Raw genomic sequence first — 23,705 nt, 5'->3', positions numbered from 1 at the left:
GCAAGGTAAGAGTTTTGGGTCTTGGGCAGGAATCACAGTCCTGTGTGTTAATAAGAGCAAATAGCTAGCATGAGGCTGGTACTAGAGAATGATACGCAGGTAAGACCAGTAGGACTGGACAGTAGAGACCGTAACTGCGAATGCTGGGCCACATTAATACTCCTTTCTTTTTTTTCTTTTTTCTTTTTCTGTCCCGTAGTTTTTGCCACCAACTTCAGAGTAAAAGCATCCATGAAGAACTCTGTCCTGCTGTCCTGGGAGATCCGTGATAAGAACCCTGTCCAGCCGTTCACTGTAAGGAGATGTATATTTGTTTGTTAGTAGGTATAAAAAGTAGCCGTGCCTCATGCAGTTTAACTTTTATAAGCTGAAAAAGCAGGACCTTGATAAAAGCCTGAGATTAATTCAGAATTGCATGTTTTGCAGTTGTATATGGCAGATTAATTATGAGGTATCATATTTCCAACCACTCATTATCTATGAAACTTCACTCTTCCTGTCAAGAAAAGATAATGAAGTCTGGCTCCCTAACAGACAAAGGAAGATACTGTTACTTTTATCTCACAATTGCCACAATTTATGTCAAAATCTTTTCACTCCATCTTGGAGTCATAACGTAGTTAAATGTAAATACACAGACATTTGATACATATTTACAGATTAAATATGAAGAGAAAATTCATAGGACATCAAAACATCTCACGTCTGTGGTAAACAAATATTCATGAACTGGTATTTTTTATAACAAAATAGCATCACAACTTGATTTTCTTCATTGTCAGTGCAATCTATCCTTTGTTGTTTCTACTTCCATTGGAGGAACTGCACAATATAAGCATAATTTTATTCTAATCAGCTAAGTGTACGGCAAAACTAGGCTTCCTATTTAGACCTCTATGTGCATTTGTGGTGTTTTCAGATCCTGTATGGGAAGGGCCAGTCTGTGGAAGTGGATGGCAAACAAACTCAGAAGCTGATCACTGGTTTGGAGCCAGACACTCAGTACTCTTTTCTGCTAACCAACCGAGCCAACAGCGCTGGGGGCCTGCAGCACCGTGTCACTACTACCACCGCTCCAGACATCCTGAAAACCAAACCTATTGTAGTGGGAAAGACTAATGCAGATGGCATGGTGACTGTGCAGCTACCGACTGTACAGACCACAGCTAAAGTCAGGTAGGAAAGACTTAAAGCATGTAGACAGAGTGGATTTGTTATCCTAAATACCAACTGTGAAAGCTTTAAATTATTACCTTGTATCAATTTATCTACGGACCCTGTGAGGTCATTTTACTATGTCTTGGAGCTGTCAGCAAGTCTGAGAACTCCCTCAACAGGCCAAACGAATCCCCACTACTGAACATTTTATCTGCTTTTTGGCACCAATAATAAATATAGATACAAAGTCCAAATAGCCATACATGTTTAAATATGCATACTGCTTCTCACAGCTATTTTCCAGGAGTCTGTCTTTCTCTGTCACTTCAGTAGTGTTTTGGGGTGGGGGTTTTTCACTCTTTTATTGTATACAAGATGGTCACTCAAAATGTCAAAATAATCCAAAAACACAAACTGGATTTAAATACGTATCGTTTTGGATACTATTCCTTCTTTACAAATTCTTATTGTCAGATTCAACATGAGGCCACATACTGTATTAGTAGTTTTCTCCCAGCAGATGCCACACACTTTCAACGTACTCTACTGTTTCACAGCAGCTACAACTACAGCAACATACTAATGTATATTAGTATAATGTATATCATATTGATGGTCAGATACTGCATACTCTTTTAAAGTAGAGATAACACCCAGAGTTAGATGAGAGGATCAATAGCACTTTTCTGTCACCAGCAGCCACTTAGCTTAGCTAAGCACTTGAAACAGCCTGAGTCTGTTTGTAATAGAAATTGCCAACCACGTTTTCTTATGCTCAGAAAGTAACTACAATTTTTTTTAAACTTTTCATAAAATTAATTTTGAAAGAATTAAATGGATAAAAAATCTATGAAAAAATTTAAATCGCTACAATTTAGGTCCAGGTCATTTATTTAGCCCTTTTATGCAATTAAAGTTACGACTGCTCTTGTGAACAACACATTTGTACTTTTGAATTTGGCTGCATTCATCTTCCCTACAGTTCTGTCCTCTCTCCTTTTTCCTTCTACAGAGAAGCAATGTCATAATGTTGCCTCCACTATGCTTTACTATAGAGATGATATGAGTCAGTGCATTGTGTTTGCCAGATGCTTGGAGATCTGACTTCACAGTGCACCATTTGGCAAACTCAAAGTAGGCTCTGATACGCATTTTTCAGAAGTGACTTCTGTCTTGCTTCTCTACCATGAAGGCCAGTTTAATGGAGTTCTACTTCCAGGGAGTTTCCTTCATCTTTGAAGAGCACTTTTGAAGTTCAGTTTAATGATCTTGTGTTTTTAAGTCACTTTCCAGACCAAGACTATTCCTGCTCAGTTATTCCACTTGACCTGACAACCATCCTTATGATTATCCTTGTACATGGCCTTTGTGCCCGTGGTACCACTGATAGCATTAGAAAGTTCTATACCCCTGTCCTTTTCTGTGCTTTCAAACAATATTATAATTGCTGGCTTTAGAGTTTCTTAACTTAATGGCTTGTTTTTGTGAATTATGGGTCTTTATATAGACAGGTGTGTGCCTTTCTAAATTATGTCCATCATGTTCCATACACATCAAGAATATATAAAGTGTAACATCAAGTGCCTCCATACTTTTGTGTCTGAAATCCTTTTAAAGTATTCTTTTAAATGTCAGAACACTGACGGTTCTTAAGAAACTGAAATCTTGAAAAACTGTGCAGTTTGGAGTGTGCTTCCTCAGGCCTGATCCCAGTTGCATGCTGTGTTTCAGGGGTTATTTTGTGGTAGTGGTGCCGCTGAAGAAGCAGAGAGGGGGAAAATTCTTGAATCCTTGGGAGGACCCTGACCAAATGAACCTGGATGAGGTGAGACGTGCAGCAGGCAAGAAAAATAAAAAGCTAAATAATGGTCACGCTTGTTATAAGGTAATACCGATGCTGGGGGGGAATGATTATGTTAATCAGGGTGATGGGGGATAATGACTGTTAAATGCGATGCAGATTTTTTGTCTGTTGTATACAGACTTATCAGACTGTGCCTTTTTACGTGAAGGCAAACGGCCCTAACATCCATTGCTGCTCACTCTAAACAATACTTTCACATGCCATTTCCCATCTTATTCCACTTCCTGCCTTTTTTCTAAAGACTTCACCACCTCATTATTCTTCTCTGAAAGCAATTGAGTCAATAGAGTTTTATGGCGCCTACTGTCTCAGTGGATAAATGTGGCAGCAATTCAGTTGATGAACACATTTGGGCTAAGGTGATATTGCACTGTACAGTCCATTGTTTCTACAATAATGAGGATTTTGTGTGGGGTAAAATTGTCAAAACTGACCTTTTTTTCTGAAGGTTTTTTGTATGTGGGTTGGGATGGGGGGGGAGTTTGAAGCAGGACTGATGATTTGGTCATGCCCTTTGGTTGAACTTGGTTGCAACCAGCATTTGCAGGTTGTTGTCCTATTTTTTTTTGTCACGTATTTGTGTCAGACATTTACAGTGTTGGGTTAAGTTACTTTAAATTAGTAACTTAGTTACATTACTAGTTACTTCTATCAAAAGTAACTCAGTTACTTCAAGTTACTCGTTACTTTCAGAGTAACTAGTTACTAGGGAAAGTAACTTTGGTTTTACTCAGAATTCTCTTGTTAATGTGTTGCTTCCATAACTGGATACCCAGCCAGACTGCCAGTCTTCTAGCTTGCTTACTTGCCACAAGTGCACTGTGCCACCTACCAATAGAAAGGAAAAAATAATATGCACATTTCCACGAGAGAAATCCCATGCCTGATTCTATCCTAGCCTGCTTTTTACATCCAACACAAAAACTGCAGTCATGGTGTTTTCGATGTACTCAGAACTCGGAAATTCTGCCTTCTGAATATGAAGATGTAGGCAACACCAGACTGCAGATGAGCTGCATACAGGGCTGGACTGGGACAAAAAAATCGTCCCGGGCATTTTGACTAGAGACCAGCCCACCATTATAGGAAAAATCATAAAGCCTTTGAATGAAAATAAACACTGTTGTGACAGTGATGTACACTGTTCTGATGGTATATATGTATCAGTCTATCAATCGTTTGTTGTAAGACTCAGATAATTATTTTTTTAAAAGTGAGACATTTTAAATGAGAATAAGGAAAGTATTTCCTTGTGCCCCCCTTTCCCTTTTAATGCCCTACATGGAACCCTGGCAACACTTTGCTAGACCCGCCCCTGCACAGTTACCAGCTGTCATCTCCTGGTTTCATCTTCATGTTTCCCTCTCACCACATATTCAAACCGACATCATGACCAGCAGGTTTACAGCTGTGGCTCCAGCAAACATCAGCTGATACTTAATTAATATTAAATAAATTCTAACAACAGCTGATCAAGCTTAAAAGTGTTGCTGTTGTTTACCGCGACATCCGCTGGTTTCCTCTTTCTGGTGCAAAGTGGGCGATAAATAAACAAGACAGAAAAGATGATCAGCTGATCATTGATCAGTTTCATGATTGAAGTAGAAACAGGAGAGGGAGGGTGAGAGGATGAGAGAAGAAGAGGCAGCTGTGCAGCGTAAACACAGAATAACTCCAACTTTGTGTCTTTTTCATTGTAGCTGAAGTCCGGGACAAACTGTTCATTTTCACCTCAATACGAAACGCGTGATATTTTCGCTGAATACGAGACGATTCCGTTTTTTACAGGATGGTTGGCAACTCTAATAATTAACCTTATACAAAATAAAGTTCAACATCAGTAACATAGCACCCACCCAGCTGTATAGAAACTCCGTCATGCTAGCTAGTACGGAAAAAGTCAGAATAACGAAAATAAACTCCACCTAAACTTGGTTCATATCTGACCCAGATGGACTGCAGGTCATAACTTCTTGCCTGAAGTTCAGTTCACCTGACACTCTCGGACCAGCAGCCGCTTCGGGTCTCTTCTCCTCTTGCCTCCCTTTTTCTTCATCCACCTGCTGGCTTCCGCCACTTGCTAATGTTGTCAAAGGAGCTTGCAAAGAAAAGCGTCTGGACTTCTTTAAGTTACTTGAAGACGTTTCACCTCTCATCCGAGAAGCTTCTTCAGTTCTAAGGTCAAATGGTGGAGAGTCCCAGATATAAACCTAGTGGAAGTGTCCCCCCACAGAGGGACAAAAGGACCCCCTGATGATCCTCTAATCGCCTGAGCCAAGGTGTGGAACTGGGTGTGGGTCCCAATCAACCAGAGTTTCGGGTGAGTTCATTGTGAAACCTGGCCCCACCTTATCATGCGAATTCCTGAGGTCAGATGGCCCAGGGTGTGAGTGGGCGTTAAGGCGTCTGGGAAGGGATCTCAAAACTGGATTATAGATGGCAGAGAGTTGGTGTCGTAAACCACCGCCTCTGTTCAAAGATGGTCGCTCACAGTGGACATAGATGGCTTCTTTCACTCCTCTTTCAAACCATCTGTCCTCTCTGTCCAAAATGTGAACATTGGCATCCTCGAACGAGTGTCCTTTATCCTTAAGATGCAGATGGACAGCTGAGTCTTGTCCTGTGGAGGTGGCTCTTCTGTGTTGTGCCATGCGCTTGTGAAGTGGCTGTTTGGTCTCTCCAATGTAGAGGTCTGGGCATTCCTCGCTGCACTGTACAGCATACACCACATTGTTAAGTCTGTGTTTTGCCGTTTTGTCTTTCGGGTGAACCAGTTTTTGTCTGAGTATGTTGCTGGGTCTGAAGTACACCGGGATGTCATGCTTGGAGAAAACCCTCCTGAGTTTCTCTGATACACCGGCTACATAGGGGATGACAATGTTGTTGCGTCTGTCCTTCTTATCCTCCCTCGCTGGTGTCTGATCTTCTTTTCTGTGCCTCTTTGCTGACTTTAAGAATGCCCATTTAGGATAGCCGCACGTTTTGAGTGCTTCCTTTACATGTGTGTGTTCCTTCTTTTTCCCTTCAGGCTTAGAGGGAACATGTTCTGCCCGGTGGTGTAGGGTCCTAATTACTCCAAGTTTGTGTTCCAGAGGGTGATGGGAGTCAAACAGGAGGTACTGGTCCGTGTGTGTGGGCTTCCGGTAAACTTCGATATTGAGGTTGCCATTCTCTTCAATGTGCACAGCGCAGTCCAGGAAAGGCAAACAGTCGTCCTTTGTGTCTTCCCTGGTGAACTTGATGTTTTTATCCACAGCGTTGATGTGCGCAGTGAAGGATTCCACTTCTTGTGTCTTGATTTTGACCCAGGTGTCGTCTACATATCTGTACCAGTGGCTGGGTACTCTTCCTTTGAAAGAGCCAAGAGCCTTCCTTTCCACTTCCTCTATGTAAAGGTTGGCTACAATAGGTGACACGGGGGAGCCCATAGCACAGCCATGTTTTTGTCTGTAAAAGCCTTCGTTGTATTTGAAATATGTAGTGGTGAGGCAGAGGTCTAACAGTGTGCAAATCTGATCGGGTGTGAAGTTGGTCCTGTCCTCCAAGGAGTTGTCTTCTTGTAGTCGTTTTCTGACAGTCTCCACTGCCTCCGTGGTGGGTATGCACGTGAAGAGAGAGACTACATCAAAGGACACCATGGTTTCATCTGGATCCAGGGTAAGTTTCTGGACCTGAAGAAGCTTCTCGGATGAGAGGTGAAACGTCTTCAAGTAACTTAAAGAAGTCCAGACGCTTTTCTTTGCAAGCTCCTTTGACTACGATGACCTGGATGACTGAGAACCTTCACAGACATATTGCCGTACATTTTGGGAGGAACACCCTTCAACTGGTGCGGGAGTATGAAAGGGAATCGAGGAAACTAGCGGATTATAGGAACCATCTCCGTTTCAACCTAAGATGCAGACAAACCAGAGTTGTTCCTAAGAGCCTGCGCCTTGGATCCACTGTCAGGGGATACAGAGCAGACTTGATTCTACAGAGAGCGCAAAATCACCTTTTAAGTGAAAGGATAAGACAGGTCCATTTCACTATAGATGCCCTCCAGATCAAGATCAGCCAGACTCTGCAGGAACTGGAAACTCTTCTACCCTCTCCAATCTTAGAAGAGGTTTACAAGTTTGTGGACAAGGCTCAGCGGGCCCAACACTCGAAAGGAAAAGAAAGACAACGCAGGAAATTTCACACCTTGCTTTCAAAAACACACACTCCTCATTCTGAATCTGAACCTACACAACCCATAGAAGAAAACACACCTGAAGACAGTCAGGAGAAATGGGTTAAGAACTTTTCAGACAGGAATCTCACTGAACCTGAAAAGAGAGTATTAGCCAAAGGTCTCAATTTTGCCATTTCTCCACAACAGTTGCCCATAGTGGACCTCATCACAGTCACAGAATCTGCCATACGGATTAATAAATTATCACAGACAGAAGCAGAGCAAATCAGGATGAAAGTCTCAGCCACCCTCTCCAGTGCCAAAGTCCCTCCGTCCAACCTCACAATACAGGAAAAGAAGGCCGTCGCTTCCCTGAGCAAAGACCACAACATCACTGTTTTACCAGCGGATAAGGGAAGATGCACCGTGGTCCTAAACACTACAGATTACCATACAAAGATCACTACGCTCCTCAGTGACAACAATACCTACGAAGCCTTAAAGCGAGACCCCACAAGCAGCTACAAAAAGAAAGTTATAGCTTGCCTTCAGGACTTGGAAAAGGACAAAATCATTGACCGCCTTACTTATCACCGCCTTTACCCAGGGGATGCCATACCCTGCATTTACGGACTTCCAAAAATCCACAAGGAAGCTGTCCCACTCAGACCCATAGTCAGTAGCATAAACTCAGCCACTTATAACATTGCAAAACACCTTGCTACCATCCTTGCTCCTCTCGTGGGGAACACCCCACACCACATCAAGAACTCCACCGACTTCACTGACAAGGTCCAGAAACTTACCCTGGATCCAGATGAAACCATGGTGTCCTTTGATGTAGTCTCTCTCTTCACGTGCATACCCACCACGGAGGCAGTGGAGACTGTCAGAAAACGACTACAAGAAGACAACTCCTTGGAGGACAGGACCAACTTCACACCCGATCAGATTTGCACACTGTTAGACCTCTGCCTCACCACTACATATTTCAAATACAACGAAGGCTTCTACAGACAAAAACATGGCTGTGCCATGGGCTCCCCCGTGTCACCTATTGTAGCCAACCTTTACATGGAGGAAGTGGAAAGGAAGGCTCTTGGCTCTTTCAAAGGAAGAGTACCCAGCCACTGGTACAGATATGTAGACGACACCTGGGTCAAAATCAAGACACAAGAAGTGGAATCCTTCACTGCGCACATCAACGCTGTGGATAAAAACATCAAGTTCACCAGGGAAGACACAAAGGACGACTGTTTGCCTTTCCTGGACTGCGCTGTGCACATTGAAGAGAATGGCAACCTCAACATCGAAGTTTACCGGAAGCCCACACACACGGACCAGTACCTCCTGTTTGACTCCCATCACCCTCTGGAACACAAACTTGGAGTAATTAGGACCCTACACCACCGGGCAGAACATGTTCCCTCTAAGCCTGAAGGGAAAAAGAAGGAACACACACATGTAAAGGAAGCACTCAAAACGTGCGGCTATCCTAAATGGGCATTCTTAAAGTCAGCAAAGAGGCACAGAAAAGAAGATCAGACACCAGTGAGGGAGGATAAGAAGGACAGACGCAACAACATTGTCATCCCCTATGTAGCCGGTGTATCAGAGAAACTCAGGAGGGTTTTCTCCAAGCATGACATCCCGGTGTACTTCAGACCCAGCAACACACTCAGACAAAAACTGGTTCACCCGAAAGACAAAATGGCAAAACACAGACTTAACAATGTGGTGTATGCTGTACAGTGCAGCGAGGAATGCCCAGACCTCTACATTGGAGAGACCAAACAGCCACTTCACAAGCGCATGGCACAACACAGAAGAGCCACCTCCACAGGACAAGACTCAGCTGTCCATCTGCATCTTAAGGATAAAGGACACTCTTTCGAGGATGCCAATGTTCACATTTTGGACAGAGAGGACAGATGGTTTGAAAGAGGAGTGAAAGAAGCCATCTATGTCCACTGTGAGCGACCATCTTTGAACAGAGGCGGTGGTTTACGACACCAACTCTCTGCCATCTATAATCCAGTTTTGAGATCCCTTCCCAGACGCCTTAACGCCCACTCACACCCTGGGCCATCTGACCTCAGGAATTCGCATGATAAGGTGGGGCCAGGTTTCACAATGAACTCACCCGAAACTCTGGCTGATTGGGACCCACACCCAGTTCCACACCTTGGCTCAGGCGATTAGAGGATCATCAGGGGGTCCTTTTGTCCCTCTGTGGGGGGACACTTCCACTAGGTTTATATCTGGGACTCTCCACCATTTGACCTTAGAACTGAAGAAGCTTCTCGGATGAGAGGTGAAACGTCTTCAAGTAACTTAAAGAAGTCCAGACGCTTTTCTTTGCAAGCTCCTTTGACTACGATGACCTGGATGACTGAGAACCTTCACAGACACTTGCTAATGTTATTGAATCTGTGGAAGCTCCGCGATAGCCACCACACGAAGTAACGAATAACGAGCCTATCGAAATCCCAGTAACGAGTAACGCATTCCTGGTTTTGGCATAATAACTAGTTACCGTGCTCGTTACCACAATAATAACGTAGTTACTGTAACGCGTTACTTAATAACGCGTTAGTCCCAACACTGGACATTTTTTTGTTTCTTAGTTTCCTTTCTGTCAATTTTCCCCGTCTCCTCTAAACTCTGAACCTGCCTGCTCATTTTCTCTGTTTTGTTTTTCCTCATAGCTCCTCAGAGAGATCAACAGAACCAGCGTCAGCCGAGCCCTTCGCATCCGCAGACAGGCTAGCCAGTCAGATCCCAAGGCTTATGTCACCGCTCACTTCAAGACTCTGCCCATTGAATTCACATTAGGGGACGGCCGAAACTACGGCGACTTTCGCAACCGTCCACTGCAGAACGGACAAGACTATGTTTTCTTTGTGCTGGCGCTGCTCGACCTCTCTGAGAATGTGAGTGCAGATGCAAACACGCCCGAACAAATCTGCCGTCTGAGTACGCTGGTGTTTAATTTATACGTGTAACTGCTTAAACCCTTGGCCTCTTGCAGACTATGTATTCAACCAGCCCTTACTCTGATCCTGTGACATCATCATATGTGGATCCTCAACCAATTGTTGATGAGGAGGAGGGTCTTTTGTGGGTGGTGGGGCCTGTGCTGGCTGTGATCTTCATTGTCTGCATCGTCATTGCCATTCTCCTCTTCAAGAGGTAAGATCAGCACGATGGAGGAAAACAGAAATAAACGCTGTTCAGTAATACATTTGAATGCTGAGACAAAGAAAGCTGTAAACAAAAGAGATTTTGAGTTTTGCTGAATATGGAGAAAAGAATTTAAAGCTTCACATAAGTCTTTATAGTAGGGACAACAGTTATTCTGCAGGGGTTTATCCATTTCCATCACTTAATGTATTTTTTTTGTTCATTTCATAAATATTTCTTACATATTATCAAGCAGTGTGTGACAGAAGAAGATCCTAATCAGCAGACAGTGTCAGTTTTCATTCAGAGATGTGCATACAGATTATTATCGTTTACATCAGTTGTCAGATCTATCATTTTTAATATAATTTATATTTCTAAATGAATAAAAACTTAGCATTTCCTTTTTGCTTTAAAGGTTAAACCAGTGGGTTAAATGTATGGTGAAATATTTATCATTATTTATACTAATAATAGCTAAGCTTAAATTTGAGGTTTTCATAGATATGCATTTTTTTCTGTCATCATCAGTACTGTGCAAAAGTCATGAGCAATGCTTCTTCGGGCTTTCTGAAGGTCATTCACCTCTAAGGTGATTCCCAAAGAGCTATTAGCTGAACATTTTGCATATCTCATAATGGTGTTCGATCTGCCCTTTAAAAAACTGAGAAAACTGGACAAGTGTACAGGTTTAAAAAACATCTGAAATGATGTCTTTAAGAAATAAGAACATTTCCAGGACCTCAGAGATGCATCTGGTCCTTCAGGCAATCCATCTACTGTTTGCTGAAGCCTTATGAGAAATGGCTTCAGTTGAAGAGTGGCTGTCAAGAAGCCACTTGTAAGGAAGGAAAAGTGGAGAAAAGAACTGGACCTAAAATCAGTGGCAACAGGTCTTCTGGAGTGACAGGAATGACTGTTTTCAGCCATCGTTCGTTATAAACATATATCATTTCCGCTGGTGATGTCAAAATTGATGGAATCATGAAAACTACCATCAGCGTAAAAATGACCCCCAAACACACTGCCAGTGCAACAAAAACAAACCTGGAGAGAAAAACAGACAACAGAGCACTATGAGTCATGGATTGGCCTCCCCAGAGCCCGAACGTCAACATTATTGACAATATTGAAGCAGCGCGGGATCCTCTTGACAGAGAATGGAACAAAAATGAAGCCAACATCCAAACAAGAGACTTGAAAGCCCTTCAAGAAGCCTGGAGAACTATTCCTGACGACTACTTAATGAAACTACAAGAAAGCTGCCTAAGAGATTTCCCGCTGTGTTGAGGAAAAAAGATGGCAACACCAAATAATGACTTTCAAGCTCATTAGAAGCAAAGTCTGTTTTTGTCTTATATACTGAGTTTATATACTTTCAATAAATTGTTGCACCGATTTCCCATTTTTGAAGAAAACTGCAAATAAATGAACAGTGGCTTAAGTATTTGCACAGCAACACCCATTTAAAGCCAAATATAGGGAGCAGTGTTAGCTGGCACCCATTAGCACTATTCACGATAAGCTCGCCAGCCAATCTTCTAGCTAGAGGTTAGTGACACATGAAGCACATGAATAATTAGTGTGACTGATGCAGCTCAGCAAAATTATTAACCTTGATGGTAACAATCTAATACTCAGTACAGCCCTAGAGTGTAACTCCTGGTGATTTCTAGCTATTCATTTCACACTTGTTCTAGGTTGCTAGGTGTTGATATGTATGCAGTGTCCTTGTGTGAAAAAGCTTTTGTGTTTAGATTTACTGTTGATCTTTATAGCTACAGGAGGTGCTGTTTTGCATATTTAAGATCATATTACTATTCCTATCCATTTAAATGAGAGGAAGAGAATGATGAGTTCAGCAATGCTTTAGTCCCTGATGTTTGTTGATTGGACACTAATGTTATTCATCCTTGTCTCTGCTTTTATCTACACGTCTGCCTACGTGGATCCAGCAAACCTGACAGGTAAACAAACACTGCTTATTACCATTTCCTCTGTCCTACAGGGACAATTTCCTTGCAAAGAATCATTTAGAAAATTGAACCCAGAAGAGTCAGGATTATTGCCGTGTGCCTTTATTGACAATATATTAATTAGAAGTATACTGGCTGAATTGTACATTTGTAATCCCCCAAGCTCACTTTATTCAGTGTGTTGGATAAAGATATGTATGGGAAGAGTGACAGCTGCACTGCATCGGCTGGTTTATGTCCATCATTTTAAGTGTATTTTAAGTAGATCAGGTTGAGGTAAATTATGTTTGTTCTTCCAGGAAAAGAGCCGAGGCTGAAGGAAGAAAGGGCAGTTTTCCCTGCAGCAAAGCGATGTCCTCCCACCATCCCACTGATCCTGTGGAGCTACGCAGAATCAACTTCCAGACTCCAGGTAGATTGGGGAGAAATATCCACACGCAAAATATGCTATATGTGGCCAGTGTTGATGAGATTAACTGTGGTGTTGTTTCCCTTTTCAGCCTACCGTGTATCAGTGTACCGCGGTTATCGGCGTCTGTCAAGTTAGTTGGTCCTTGTCCCCCTCTTTCTTTCTTTCTCTTTCTTTTTCTGTTTTTCTATTTTTTTCTACTCTTTTCCTTCTCCATATCCATGCTAACTAACCATCCATCCCGTATAGGATGAAGCTGCTTGACATTTCATCAAACGCCTCCGGAATACTTCTACTGAAAAAAAAAAACAAAATTAAAATCATGCTAAATTTTTTATTGCCTGTGTCATAGCCTTTTTTAAATCTTCACCAGCAGTGTGCGTATCCTCTGAAGACGTGTTATTGTGCCTCAGTAACTTTCTGAACATGCACATTGTTCCTTCTGTCTGCCCGGAGAGAAAACGGTCACTTAACCAAAAAAAAAGAAAAGACAACACTTCCATTTGCTTCCTCCACTGTCCATGGACCGAGCACTAAACAACACCTCCTTTGAGAATCCTAACTCTTAACATTTTCCTCCAAAGGAGTTCAATTGTGTGTGTATCAAAACCGCCTCTTTTTCTGTTTCTGTGCTCGGCAGGCATGGCAAGTCACCCGCCCGTCCCCATCTCTGAGCTGGCAGATCACATTGAGCGCCTCAAGGCAAATGACAATCTCAAGTTTTCTCAAGAGTACGAGGTACGAATGCTGATTATCTGATGCACATAAGCACACACACACACTCGCATATTTATCACTGACCTGCCGTTTCTTGCTCAGTTCCAGTTCTGATAGCGAGCGTGAGTAGATCTAAAGCCTCGCATTGACTATACAGTTAAGTTACGTTTGGATTCGTCTCCGTCAAATGATACAAAATCGAGCGCATCTCCCTCTCTCTGCTGTCTTGTTGTTATCTATACAAATATAAGAGGAAAATTGAAATTGCAAGCTCCAAGAGAGTTTGCTTACAGCCAGATGGTTATCAAGCCCTCATTTCTACACTCTGGTGGAGAAAAGGGGAGCTAGAAATAAAGCAGCAGCCACAGAGAGCAGACTCGCCAAGAGATGCAAGAGGCAAATGTTCTCTGTAAAATAGACACTTCTTGATTAGTTTCCTTCAACTTACAGAAGAGTTAATGTGGAACAACAACAGAAAAGCCATTTGCTTGGAGATAACAGTGTGGCTGAACTTGTCGTGCTGAACTGTGGCCCTCAAAAAAAAGACATTAGCAGAAATATTATGGCTGTGTCGCGAATAGCGCTACAATGAGCTCCACGGAGAGCTGTTAAAAGAGTAAAAATGTTTTCTTTTCCCTGCATAAAAAAATGTGTTTAGGCCAAGGGCTTCTGGGTGGAGGAGACGGCATAAGGCCCTAATTGGTTGCCGCAAAAGGGAGACAAATTGTGCGTGACAGATATATAGTACGTATATAGAGAAAGACAAGGACACATTATGCAAAAAGTAGAAAAACAGAGCAAGAATGTTTTTTGGGGGCAGAGAGTGTTGGTGGAAAGGATAAAGGAGGATGGAGGAGACATTGAGGGAGAAGCTGTATGCAATTGTGGTGTGAGCTGGAACCACTCGGTTGAGCCTCACATTCTCTCTGCATGACTGTGTGCTTTGTTCGGTACTGAAGCTTTAACGAAGGAACAAGAGAGATGGATGGAAGAGGGACTGAGAGAGAGAGAGCGAGAGAGAGGCCAGAAATGATTGCGGTGTAATAATCAGGCACACATGATGTCGGCTGCTCATGGAAAGCAGTCTTAAACACACACATACACACACAGATGCGTGCACGTATCCAGTACCGCTCCTGTCCACTTTTTCCTCAACCAAACCATAATTATGTGTCGTAAAATATTCAGAATTGCTAAATTGCTCTGGCTCTCTCCTCTTCGTCCCTCTCCATCGACAGCCCGATAATGACCTCATGTCTACCTCTCTCAGCTAACAGCAATGGTTGCTGTAATTACCCTCTAGGAACTTAATGTGTTGGTCTAACACAACCATCCCCTCTCTCTCAGGGTTATTGGTTGCGCTTTTATCGTCTTTCTCTTTTAGCTAGTTTTGAAAGTGGAAAGTCTTTCTTGAAAAGGGATATCATGGTTGCCCACGTTCCTATACAGTATCAATAATACCTTCTTAATTTTCAGTTTGTTTTTGGTTTTAACATTGGGTTTTGCTGCAACGATCCTGCCCCGGTGCCTGTGAGCTCAGATTCTTGGAACTGTTAAAATCTTCCTGTTCTGGATGCCAATTTCTTGCACATTGAGGTTCAGTTTAAGAGATAGCGATATCGATGCCAGCAGTAAATTTTAAGTGCTAATGCTTGGTGCTTATGTGTGATTTTAGAGAATCAGCCAATGCTGTGCACGCATAAGCAGCATATTGTACCTTACAATCATACAGGGATTAAAAGTGGTATGTAGCAAGATTGTTTTTTCCTCATTGCAAGTCCTGTGAATCATTCGTGCCACGGCCATTTATCTTAATCTAATGTTTTTGACAGACTGCATGCTAGTCTCACTGTCTGAAACCCACTTGCTTTAATAATGCCAAAATATTTCTGGTAACAAAAACATGATTGAGCACAGAACAACTGTGGTAAGCCACATGAAACGATATAACTGCAACAGCTTCTCGTTGATGTTTGTTCTTTGTTTGACCTTCGCTTGCGTGTCTTGCAGTCAGTCGATCCTGGTCAACAGTTCACGTGGGAGAACTCCAACTTGGAGGTCAACAAACCAAAGAACCGCTATGCGAACGTCATTGCCTACGATCACTCCAGAGTTATACTCTCCAGCATCGAGGGTAGGACACACTTCCGCTGTGTTTGTGTGCGTGTGTGGGTGTGCATGACCTGTTACCTCCGTCTTTATATGGCTACGGTAATGGTTTCAGGAAATGAGGCCACTCTGGTCACTTTCTCAGGGCCATTTACGGTTTACGATTTGGTTGCAGAGTTATGGTTTGGGCTAGGCTTTAAATTGGGCATGAAGTTGTGATTCTTGAGTTTGGGTGTGGAGACAAAGTAGTGCGTTATGTCATACTGTGCATGTGTGTATATGACTGTGTGAACTTTTGCGTGAGAGCTTCTATCCGTGAAAGATGGGATGTTCGAAGCTGTGCTGCACTGGCTGTTCCCATGCATCACAAACCAAGTGCTGAGCCTACGTAAACACAATGAAAACAATCATTTTTTCCCATCTAACCGACTGCTGTGTCTTACCCAGCTGTTTTACCACATCATATGACTGGTTTGGACCCAGCCTGACCAATTTAATATCTGAGGAGATAGCGTGCAATCGTGCTTTATTTAGACTGTTTACCAATTTATTCATGGTGTGCCCATTTTCCTCGATTTGGGCTTTCTGAATGGTTTAAAATGAGAAGAAACAAATAGTTCTGTACTCAGTGTGCATTTTGAAGCGCACTCACCCACCTCAGCTGGGAAAGACCCGAGGCAGAGAAACTGGCAGCTCCAATGTGGAGAGAGGAAGGCAGTGGGAGGCCAAGCCCAAACAGATGAGCCTTATCTGGGCAGAGCATGTGTGAGCAGCCCCTCCGCCCCCGCCTGTCCTGGAGCCCTGGCTGTCTGTCTTTCTTCCAGCTAAGAAAATGCAAATACTGTTGAGCATGTCCAAACACACACACACGAGGGCTTTCATGCACGCACAAACACACACAAAAAAACATATATGCCCAGATGTGGACGAGCACAAACATATACTCTCCTTGCAGCCGCTTCCACGCGTTGCTGAACGCAGACCTTCTGCCAAGCCAGCATTCCCACCAAGTGACTGGAAAGTGCGAGTGTGTGTTTTATCTGCAGATTGCTTCTGTTGTAGTCCATTGCAGTAAAGTTGTAGCGCATCAAAGAATTTAGGCAAGCTGTCTTTTAAAGACTGGGGTTGATAAACATATGTTAGAAGCTCTTCTTACCGTCTGTCCACATCCCATTTAAAGTAAGTTGTATAAGCATTCCTCTTGCTCCTCTGTCATTTGAGTGTGTGTGTCTGCTGTGTGTGTGTGTGTGTGTGTGTGTGTGTGTGTGTGTGTGTGTGTGTGTGTGTGTGTGTGTGTGTGTGTGTGTTTGCGATGTTGGCGTGGGATTTTACAACTGTATGGGACTGATTCGTGCTCGTAAAATAAGCTGCGGGAGGAGACTCGGCTGCAGGAGTTTCTTCCTGTCAGCATCCCGCTGTTTGTTCATTGATTTCAATCTGTTTAAACGTAAACTGCCATCTGAAGGCTCAAAAGGAGTTTTAGGTCCCATTTCGGCAGAATCGGGTCGCAGCTGAACGTACGCATGTGTGCCTGAGTGTATGTGTGTGTGTGTACTTTGGTGTTTTTGGCGTATGTGTGCATGTTTGAGCTGTGACTCAGTGATTTTTGGGATTATGGTATTAGGCCCTAGATGAGCAGGCCTGATCCTAAATCAAACACACACAGACAGTCTTTCACATCTCTCTCTCACACACACACACAATCCCTTCCAGGACAAGCAGTGTCAGCCGAGTCTTACACAGAGACGGCCTTACAGTCATATTGCCATTCAAAGCGACACATCCAGAGTATACTCAGATTAGGCCCATGATCGTCTTAGCATGTATTATAAAACAAGACGGCTGAACAATCCAACACCAAAGGCCTCTGGGCCCTGTGAAAACATTAATCTCCCTGCCATGACCTCAGATGATCCTCACCCTTTATTACTTGCACATAAACCTGCCTTTATAGTAGTAGACTTGGATTATTTCAACATGGAACAGCATAAAAATCAGGTTCATCTGCAGACAGTAATTTGATGCAATCAGTGCCATGCATCATTCCCATACTCTCAGCATACAGACTTAGAATTGAGTGTTTCATCACCACCTGTATCTTTTGCTCCCATCTGTTTTTCTGTCTTTTCCCTTATTTGCTTTTTCCATCTAATCCATTCTCCAATTCAACTTGCACACATGTGTTTCTATTCTTTTCTCCACCTTAAATAACATCCACTTTTTCTCTTATTACTCAGGTGTCCCGGGCAGTGACTACATCAACGCTAACTATATTGATGGCTACCGCCGTCAGAATGCCTATATTGCCACTCAGGGCGCCCTTCCCGAGACCTTTGGGGACTTCTGGAGGATGGTCTGGGAGCAGCACACAGCCAACATCATCATGATGACCAAGCTGGAAGAGAAATCACGGGTAAGAAAATGGAATAAGGTGGGAGTGTGCACAACTGCAGAGCTGAATACAGAGAGCATCACAGAGAATGAGTACAAATAAAATATTACAGACGAAGCCAAAGACTAGAGCAGGACATGATGAAGCATAAGGCTAGATGAGAAAAATTGTGGTTTTATTATTGGATTAAATGTATCAAATGTAGTATAAGAACTGGGTAAGCTCTATTGTGAGGTCCACTGCATAAAATAGGAGAAAAGTTACACGTTTGGTTAAAATTAATGAGGTTATCTATTTGCCTTTGATTATTAACTTGATTATTATTAACTATCTACTTTTTCACAAGCTGAAAAGAATATGATATAAAGAGTTCATCTGCAACAATAAATATATTATAGCAGCCTCCATTACAGCTCAGTAATGTTCTTATAGTAGGGTAATAGTTTCATAATAACAACATAATCAGACAATAATTTAATAACCAAGATATTAAGCAAGTAATACAAAGGTATTAACAATTTGTATATCGCTGTAAACTTAATATTTACATTTATTAACCAAGGATGCCAGTGAGGTAGAACTATTTGGTAGCGTTGTAGAAATATTTTGGTCGCCATGTGTTAAGGTGGTAACAAGAAAATGTTTTGGCTTAAAAACTTCTACTATTATTACATTACTGTGGCAATAAGCTGATAATAATACGGTAATATTGGCTGGTGTTTTCATTGGATAGCTTCAAATGAAAATTGTGTCTAAATTGGTATACACAAAATCATAATCATTGAAACTTAAATTAATCACATAATTAAAAATACTAAATAACATCAAAAGGCCACCTCATATATTTTCTCTTTTTGTTAGTGAGATTGTGTAGGCCAACAAAAGCTGCTGTTTTATACCATATGCAATGCTGTCCAGTCACTCCGAACTGGAAGCTAATGTTCTGTGGCTGAATTAACTTTTAAAGTTTGTGGGGAAAAGAGTCGTTTTGTTGGTAATTACTGTTATTATTTAGTTGTTAGGCAAGTACTGAAATATTGTTAGTGAGCTCCTAAATATTTTTCGGCATTAGCAGGCATGCTGACGGACAAACATTTTTCATCATCTGTATCGTCAGTATTTTTTCTTTACATTAGAAAGCAAGTTATGTGCAACGTGCGACTAATGCATAAGCTGTCATGATGGAGGCGTGTATATATAACTGATGACATAATGAGTGAGAAATGCAAAACAGCTAAATTACAGCTAAGGTGTTGTGGCATGTTCTGAGGAGATACAGAGAGACTAGAAAAAGACATGAGTTTTATTTTATTTCATTTTATTTTATTTGAATGCACGAGGACAATAGATTGTAGGTGGAGTGAACAAAATAGGCTAGAAGAGGAAAGGCGAGGAATCGCTGGAATACAACATTTAGTGCATGACGACCAAGCTAAATGTTCTTGGGAAGTCAGAATGGGCATGTAGTGTATCAGAGTAGAAGGCAAAAAAAAATAGTGTGGATTGATGAACCAGACCTGGAGGAATTACAAGTACAGCTAAATTGGGGTAAGTAATGAATTAGAAAATAATCTGGCTTCAAGGCATTTGCTATTGTTAACAGAATGTGCACTTGAGTAAAGATTCAGTGTAATGAGAATGTCATGTCAGAGTAAAATGAACATGAATGGCTTGAGGTATGAATCATGACTGAAGTGTTAACCAATTATGTCCAAAGACCTTTTCAGAAAATTATCCTTTCTTCCCATTTGTGCTTCTTTTCCTATTAACCTGTGCCTTGTGTTAAAACGCTGTTTCCTTTTCAACTTTTTCCAACTGTCTCTGTTGTGTCTGTTTGACCCTCAGATGCCCTCTTATTTCTTCTCTAAGGCAAGATCTCTCTTTCTCTCCTTTGCTAAAATCCCTTTATAAGTGCAAACTCACTTCTCATGGTTTTCTCCTTACCTTTATCCCTCGTTTTGTTATAGTTTTTCTGCTCCCTCCCCACCTCCTCTTTTTTTTCTCCAAGCAAATAATGCATTGGATGATAATGCAAAAAATTGTATTGTAAACTGACCACATAGTTAACTAGTTAAAAATGTTATTTTTGCTTTTAATACAGTTCATAAAGAGTGCACATAAGTGTTTATGGTTTGCATGATCGCACCCACAATGGGCATTCTCCTCCACTTCCTGTCTTGTGACTGTGTAGTATATTATGTAGTCCTTATTTTCTGGCTACATTGTCATAAGGTTTATTTTTTGGTTGTTTTTTGGTTGGGTTTTTTGTGTTTTTTTCCACTGCAGAGCAAGTTTGTGTTGAGCTTGTGAAGCTGTAAATTGTCAAAATTCAATAAACAGCGTTATGAAATGAAAACATTCAATTTGAAGATATTTAGCTGTTTATTATCAGCCCACTAGCTCTGCACGTACTGTTTGAGTGAGTAGTGGGCTGCTTGTTGGAGAAAATTATTTAATCTCATTTAACACCTCTCAACATTATACCATTATGTGTTTACGCATTAAGCGCACAGATGATCACAGATGGTCCCACTGTGGGAACGATGCCAGCATCCTTCCTTTTAGCACCAATCAAACCACGCTAGAACAGGGCACAGTTATGCTGCTAGCCTCATAAATCAATGGATAATATAGTCTTCTCACCAGGGATTTTATTTTTTTTGCGATCCTGTTTATGCTCTGTCAGTGTGAGCCCCCCCTCCTCCTTACACAGGCAACCGTTCCTGTCCCCACAGTCTCTCAAGGTCTGGTGGGAAAACAACAGTTGAAAAGCTGTAATTACAGCCTGAACATCACGGGCCAAAACGCATAATCCCCAGTCTGGAGCAGTGGAATGCAGAGCAAGCTGAGCTGAGCTCCCTGCAGTCTTTGATGTGAGGACTGGAGGGATCAGCACATAACGTTTGGTTTGGCCTGATTCTGCCAAGCCCCCCCTCATCTCCTCTGGGATTTTTTTTCCTCCCTCCTCTGTGGTCTCCGAAGCCGAATCGAAGAACTACAAATATGACTGCTGGGTGCAGGGGAAATCAAAGTGTTTTGCTTGATAGGGATGCTGGGATTTTGTGTGTGATACGATTGGTTATGTAGGGATTTGTGAGGCTGCGATGTATTAGCAACGTACAGCATCGAATATGTGAAGGATGAGTTTTCGGTATCTCTTGGCTTTTCTGAGCACTGGTGTGGATCTTTGAGAGAGCCCACCAACCTATAGCAGTTAACTAGCATGATCAAACGCCCACCCCACCCAACACAGACACACACTTACTAAAAACCCTTTTCATATGCTGGATTGTCTCTGTATGTACATTACTGTCTGATTCTCTCAAATTCTCTCACTGATCTGCTTTAGCACTCCTCTCCCCCTTCTTTTCTTTTTTTTTTTGTTCCCTCTACACATGCACTCGAAGTCACGTCAGCTCTTTTCTTTCTCTTTTCTTTCACCAAAATCTTTGCAAAGAAATATTCAACCTCTTCGTCTCTCACAGCTTCTCCCCCTCTTCCCTTTTAGGTCAAGTGCGATCAGTACTGGCCAACACGTGGCACAGAGACCTACGGCCTGATCCAGGTCACTCTGCTTGACACGGTGGAGCTGGCCACCTACTCTGTCAGGACCTTCGCTCTTTACAAGGTACTGAAACATGGCATGTATAATGGAGTGTGCGTAATTGATCTGTTCAAATATTTATACATACTTCGTTGCAGGTCTATAAACAAAATTTCATTCCCAGCATGGTTGGATAGCATATTTTTAGAGCTAGCTCTGAGAGCTCACACTATAAACCATCCTGCTGCTGTAAGGAGTGATCAAACCACATCAACGTATTAATCAGTGGCTGAAGAGAGTGCCAACTAATACACTTTCTTTATATTTGAGCAGTGTTTGCCAAAAACTATAGTGCCCTGCAGATTTCTTTTAAAATAAACTAGACTAAACCTGATAGCCTGGGCAGCTCATGACATGCTTGTTTACGTTTTTTTAATGGGATTTGTGGACATTTACAAAAATTACAGAATAACTAAGTCTTTATATTTAACCCCACGTCTAATCTGCTCAACCAGAGCGGCTCAAATGAGAAGCGTGAAGTCCGTCACTTCCAGTTTACAGCCTGGCCAGACCACGGGGTGCCTGAACATCCCACCCCCTTCCTGGCCTTCCTTCGCCGGGTCAAGGCCTGCAATCCTCCAGATGCGGGACCCATGGTTGTCCATTGCAGGTATGTGTCTGTGCATTTTCAGTTTGGCTCATCCATTCTTATTATTCACTGAACCAGAATTATTTATGATATCCATCCACGACCATAAAGGAAACAGGTCTGCTCCGTGACTGTGTGTTTGTGAGTCTGCATGAAACACTTATGCGTTATTTTGGCATTTATGAGTTAACAACATTTTCAAAAGCCTGGCAGTCTGTGAAAATCAACAAGAGTCCAAGGGTGCTTGTATAAAATAGTTCAAAGGCGCTGAAGTAAAATAAGATTGACCTGCGATTATGCAAACCCCAAACATCCTGGGTGGCTTAGACGCCCACATTCCTCCCACAACAACCTCCGTCATCTCCATCATCAGCTACCATGCTGACCCTATTTTCCATAATTAGCTTTCACAGTTGACAATATACCATTTAGGCCAGGAGTACATCTGGGTTCACAAGTTTATATTCAAATGAGCTGCTGTCTGAGCAGCAGGAGGCCAATGTGTTGGATGGAGAAGAGACTCTGGGAGCTTGTCATTACAGGCTTGGCACAGCGTTTAGCTCCAGAGCTCGAATGAAGCTTCTGTTTGCTCTTACCGGCAATCGCAGAGAAAAGAAGATAGAGCAGGGCAGTGGGAATATGGAGTAGAAACTCTCGGGAGGAAGAATTAGTGAGGTATAGCTGTGGAGGAGAATGAAGGAGGGGAAGGGGGTGAGGCTGAGACAATGATGGAGAGGGAAAGGTAGCGAGGGACTAGGAGTTAGAGGAGGAGATGTGTGCAGAGTGAGAAAAAAGAAGGTGAGGTCAAATCCAGGACACAGTGAATGAAAATGATGAATTAAAGAAAAGGAAAGATGGAGAGAAAATGGTTTCCAAGAAGAAGAAGAAAAGGACAAATGTGAGTGTGAAAAAGTGTCGGGGCTGGCGTGAGAGGGTACTTATCGAGAAGAAAAAGAGGCAGAGCGACGGGGGCGGGATGCAGCGGAAAAGATTGGCAGGAGAGCAGCTCTTCCTAATCTTCCGTAGCAGTCAGATGGAGTATCTAACAGGATTATCAGTCAAATTTAATTATCCTGGCAAGACTCCATCATAATGTGCTTTTACATTTCAACCAACCTCTGTATCAAACAACGGACCAAATCTCATTCCACCTCGACGACGCTCCCGCGCATGCACACCGATATTAATTTAACCACATAAAGAATTTTCTATTCACTTGCACAAACTTGCTTGGTCAGGTTGTCTCACCGTTTACTAGCGCAGCAAAAATGTGAAGTGTTTGGGTGGGCAGCTAACGGTATTATATTTCCGGATTGTGTGTCGATAGGGAGGATATCTTCTTAATGCCAGCGAGACAGGGTTGCTGACTCATCGCTGATGTCAATTTTTACCTGCTTTGACGGAAATATTGCTGGCTGGGATCTCGATGATAGTTAGCTGATTTAGGCAAAGCATGTTATGTTTGAGCTCCGCGGGGCCAGATTTGCACCAGGTATTAGGACACAGTGCACACACTGCAGTTTATGTGAGAAAATAACCTCACTATCT

The 23,705-nt window shown here is 42.4% G+C and overlaps 1 protein-coding gene across 26 annotated transcripts in view; it reads left to right on the top strand.

The window, feature by feature from the left end:
- ptprdb (protein tyrosine phosphatase receptor type Db) overlaps window positions 1-23,705 on the top strand; it is a 176,012-nt gene that overhangs the window by 142,349 nt on the left and 9,958 nt on the right. For 18 of the 26 annotated variants that reach the window (XM_085163726.1, XM_085163721.1, XM_085163720.1 and 15 more), the window contains 14 exons: window positions 200-294; window positions 920-1,176; window positions 2,890-2,983; window positions 9,887-10,111; window positions 10,210-10,370; window positions 12,317-12,328; window positions 12,637-12,749; window positions 12,838-12,879; window positions 13,387-13,484; window positions 15,474-15,597; window positions 17,810-17,985; window positions 19,810-19,833; window positions 21,473-21,592; window positions 22,024-22,178. In XM_085163726.1, coding sequence (XP_085019852.1) covers window positions 200-294; window positions 920-1,176; window positions 2,890-2,983; window positions 9,887-10,111; window positions 10,210-10,370; window positions 12,317-12,328; window positions 12,637-12,749; window positions 12,838-12,879; window positions 13,387-13,484; window positions 15,474-15,597; window positions 17,810-17,985; window positions 19,810-19,833; window positions 21,473-21,592; window positions 22,024-22,178 — 1,696 coding nt within the window. The remainder of the gene's footprint in view (window positions 1-199; window positions 295-919; window positions 1,177-2,889; window positions 2,984-9,886; window positions 10,112-10,209; window positions 10,371-12,316; window positions 12,329-12,636; window positions 12,750-12,837; window positions 12,880-13,386; window positions 13,485-15,473; window positions 15,598-17,809; window positions 17,986-19,809; window positions 19,834-21,472; window positions 21,593-22,023; window positions 22,179-23,705) is intronic. The other 8 variants (XM_085163724.1, XM_085163731.1, XM_085163729.1 and 5 more) reach the window with 3 other exon arrangements.

This window comes from Neolamprologus multifasciatus, chromosome 6 (genome assembly GCF_963576455.1).
Source record: "Neolamprologus multifasciatus chromosome 6, fNeoMul1.2, whole genome shotgun sequence".
Lineage (NCBI taxonomy): Eukaryota > Metazoa > Chordata > Actinopteri > Cichliformes > Cichlidae > Neolamprologus > Neolamprologus multifasciatus.
The sequence above is the reverse complement of the archived record's forward strand: the minus strand, read 5'-3'. Positions and strand labels throughout refer to the sequence as shown.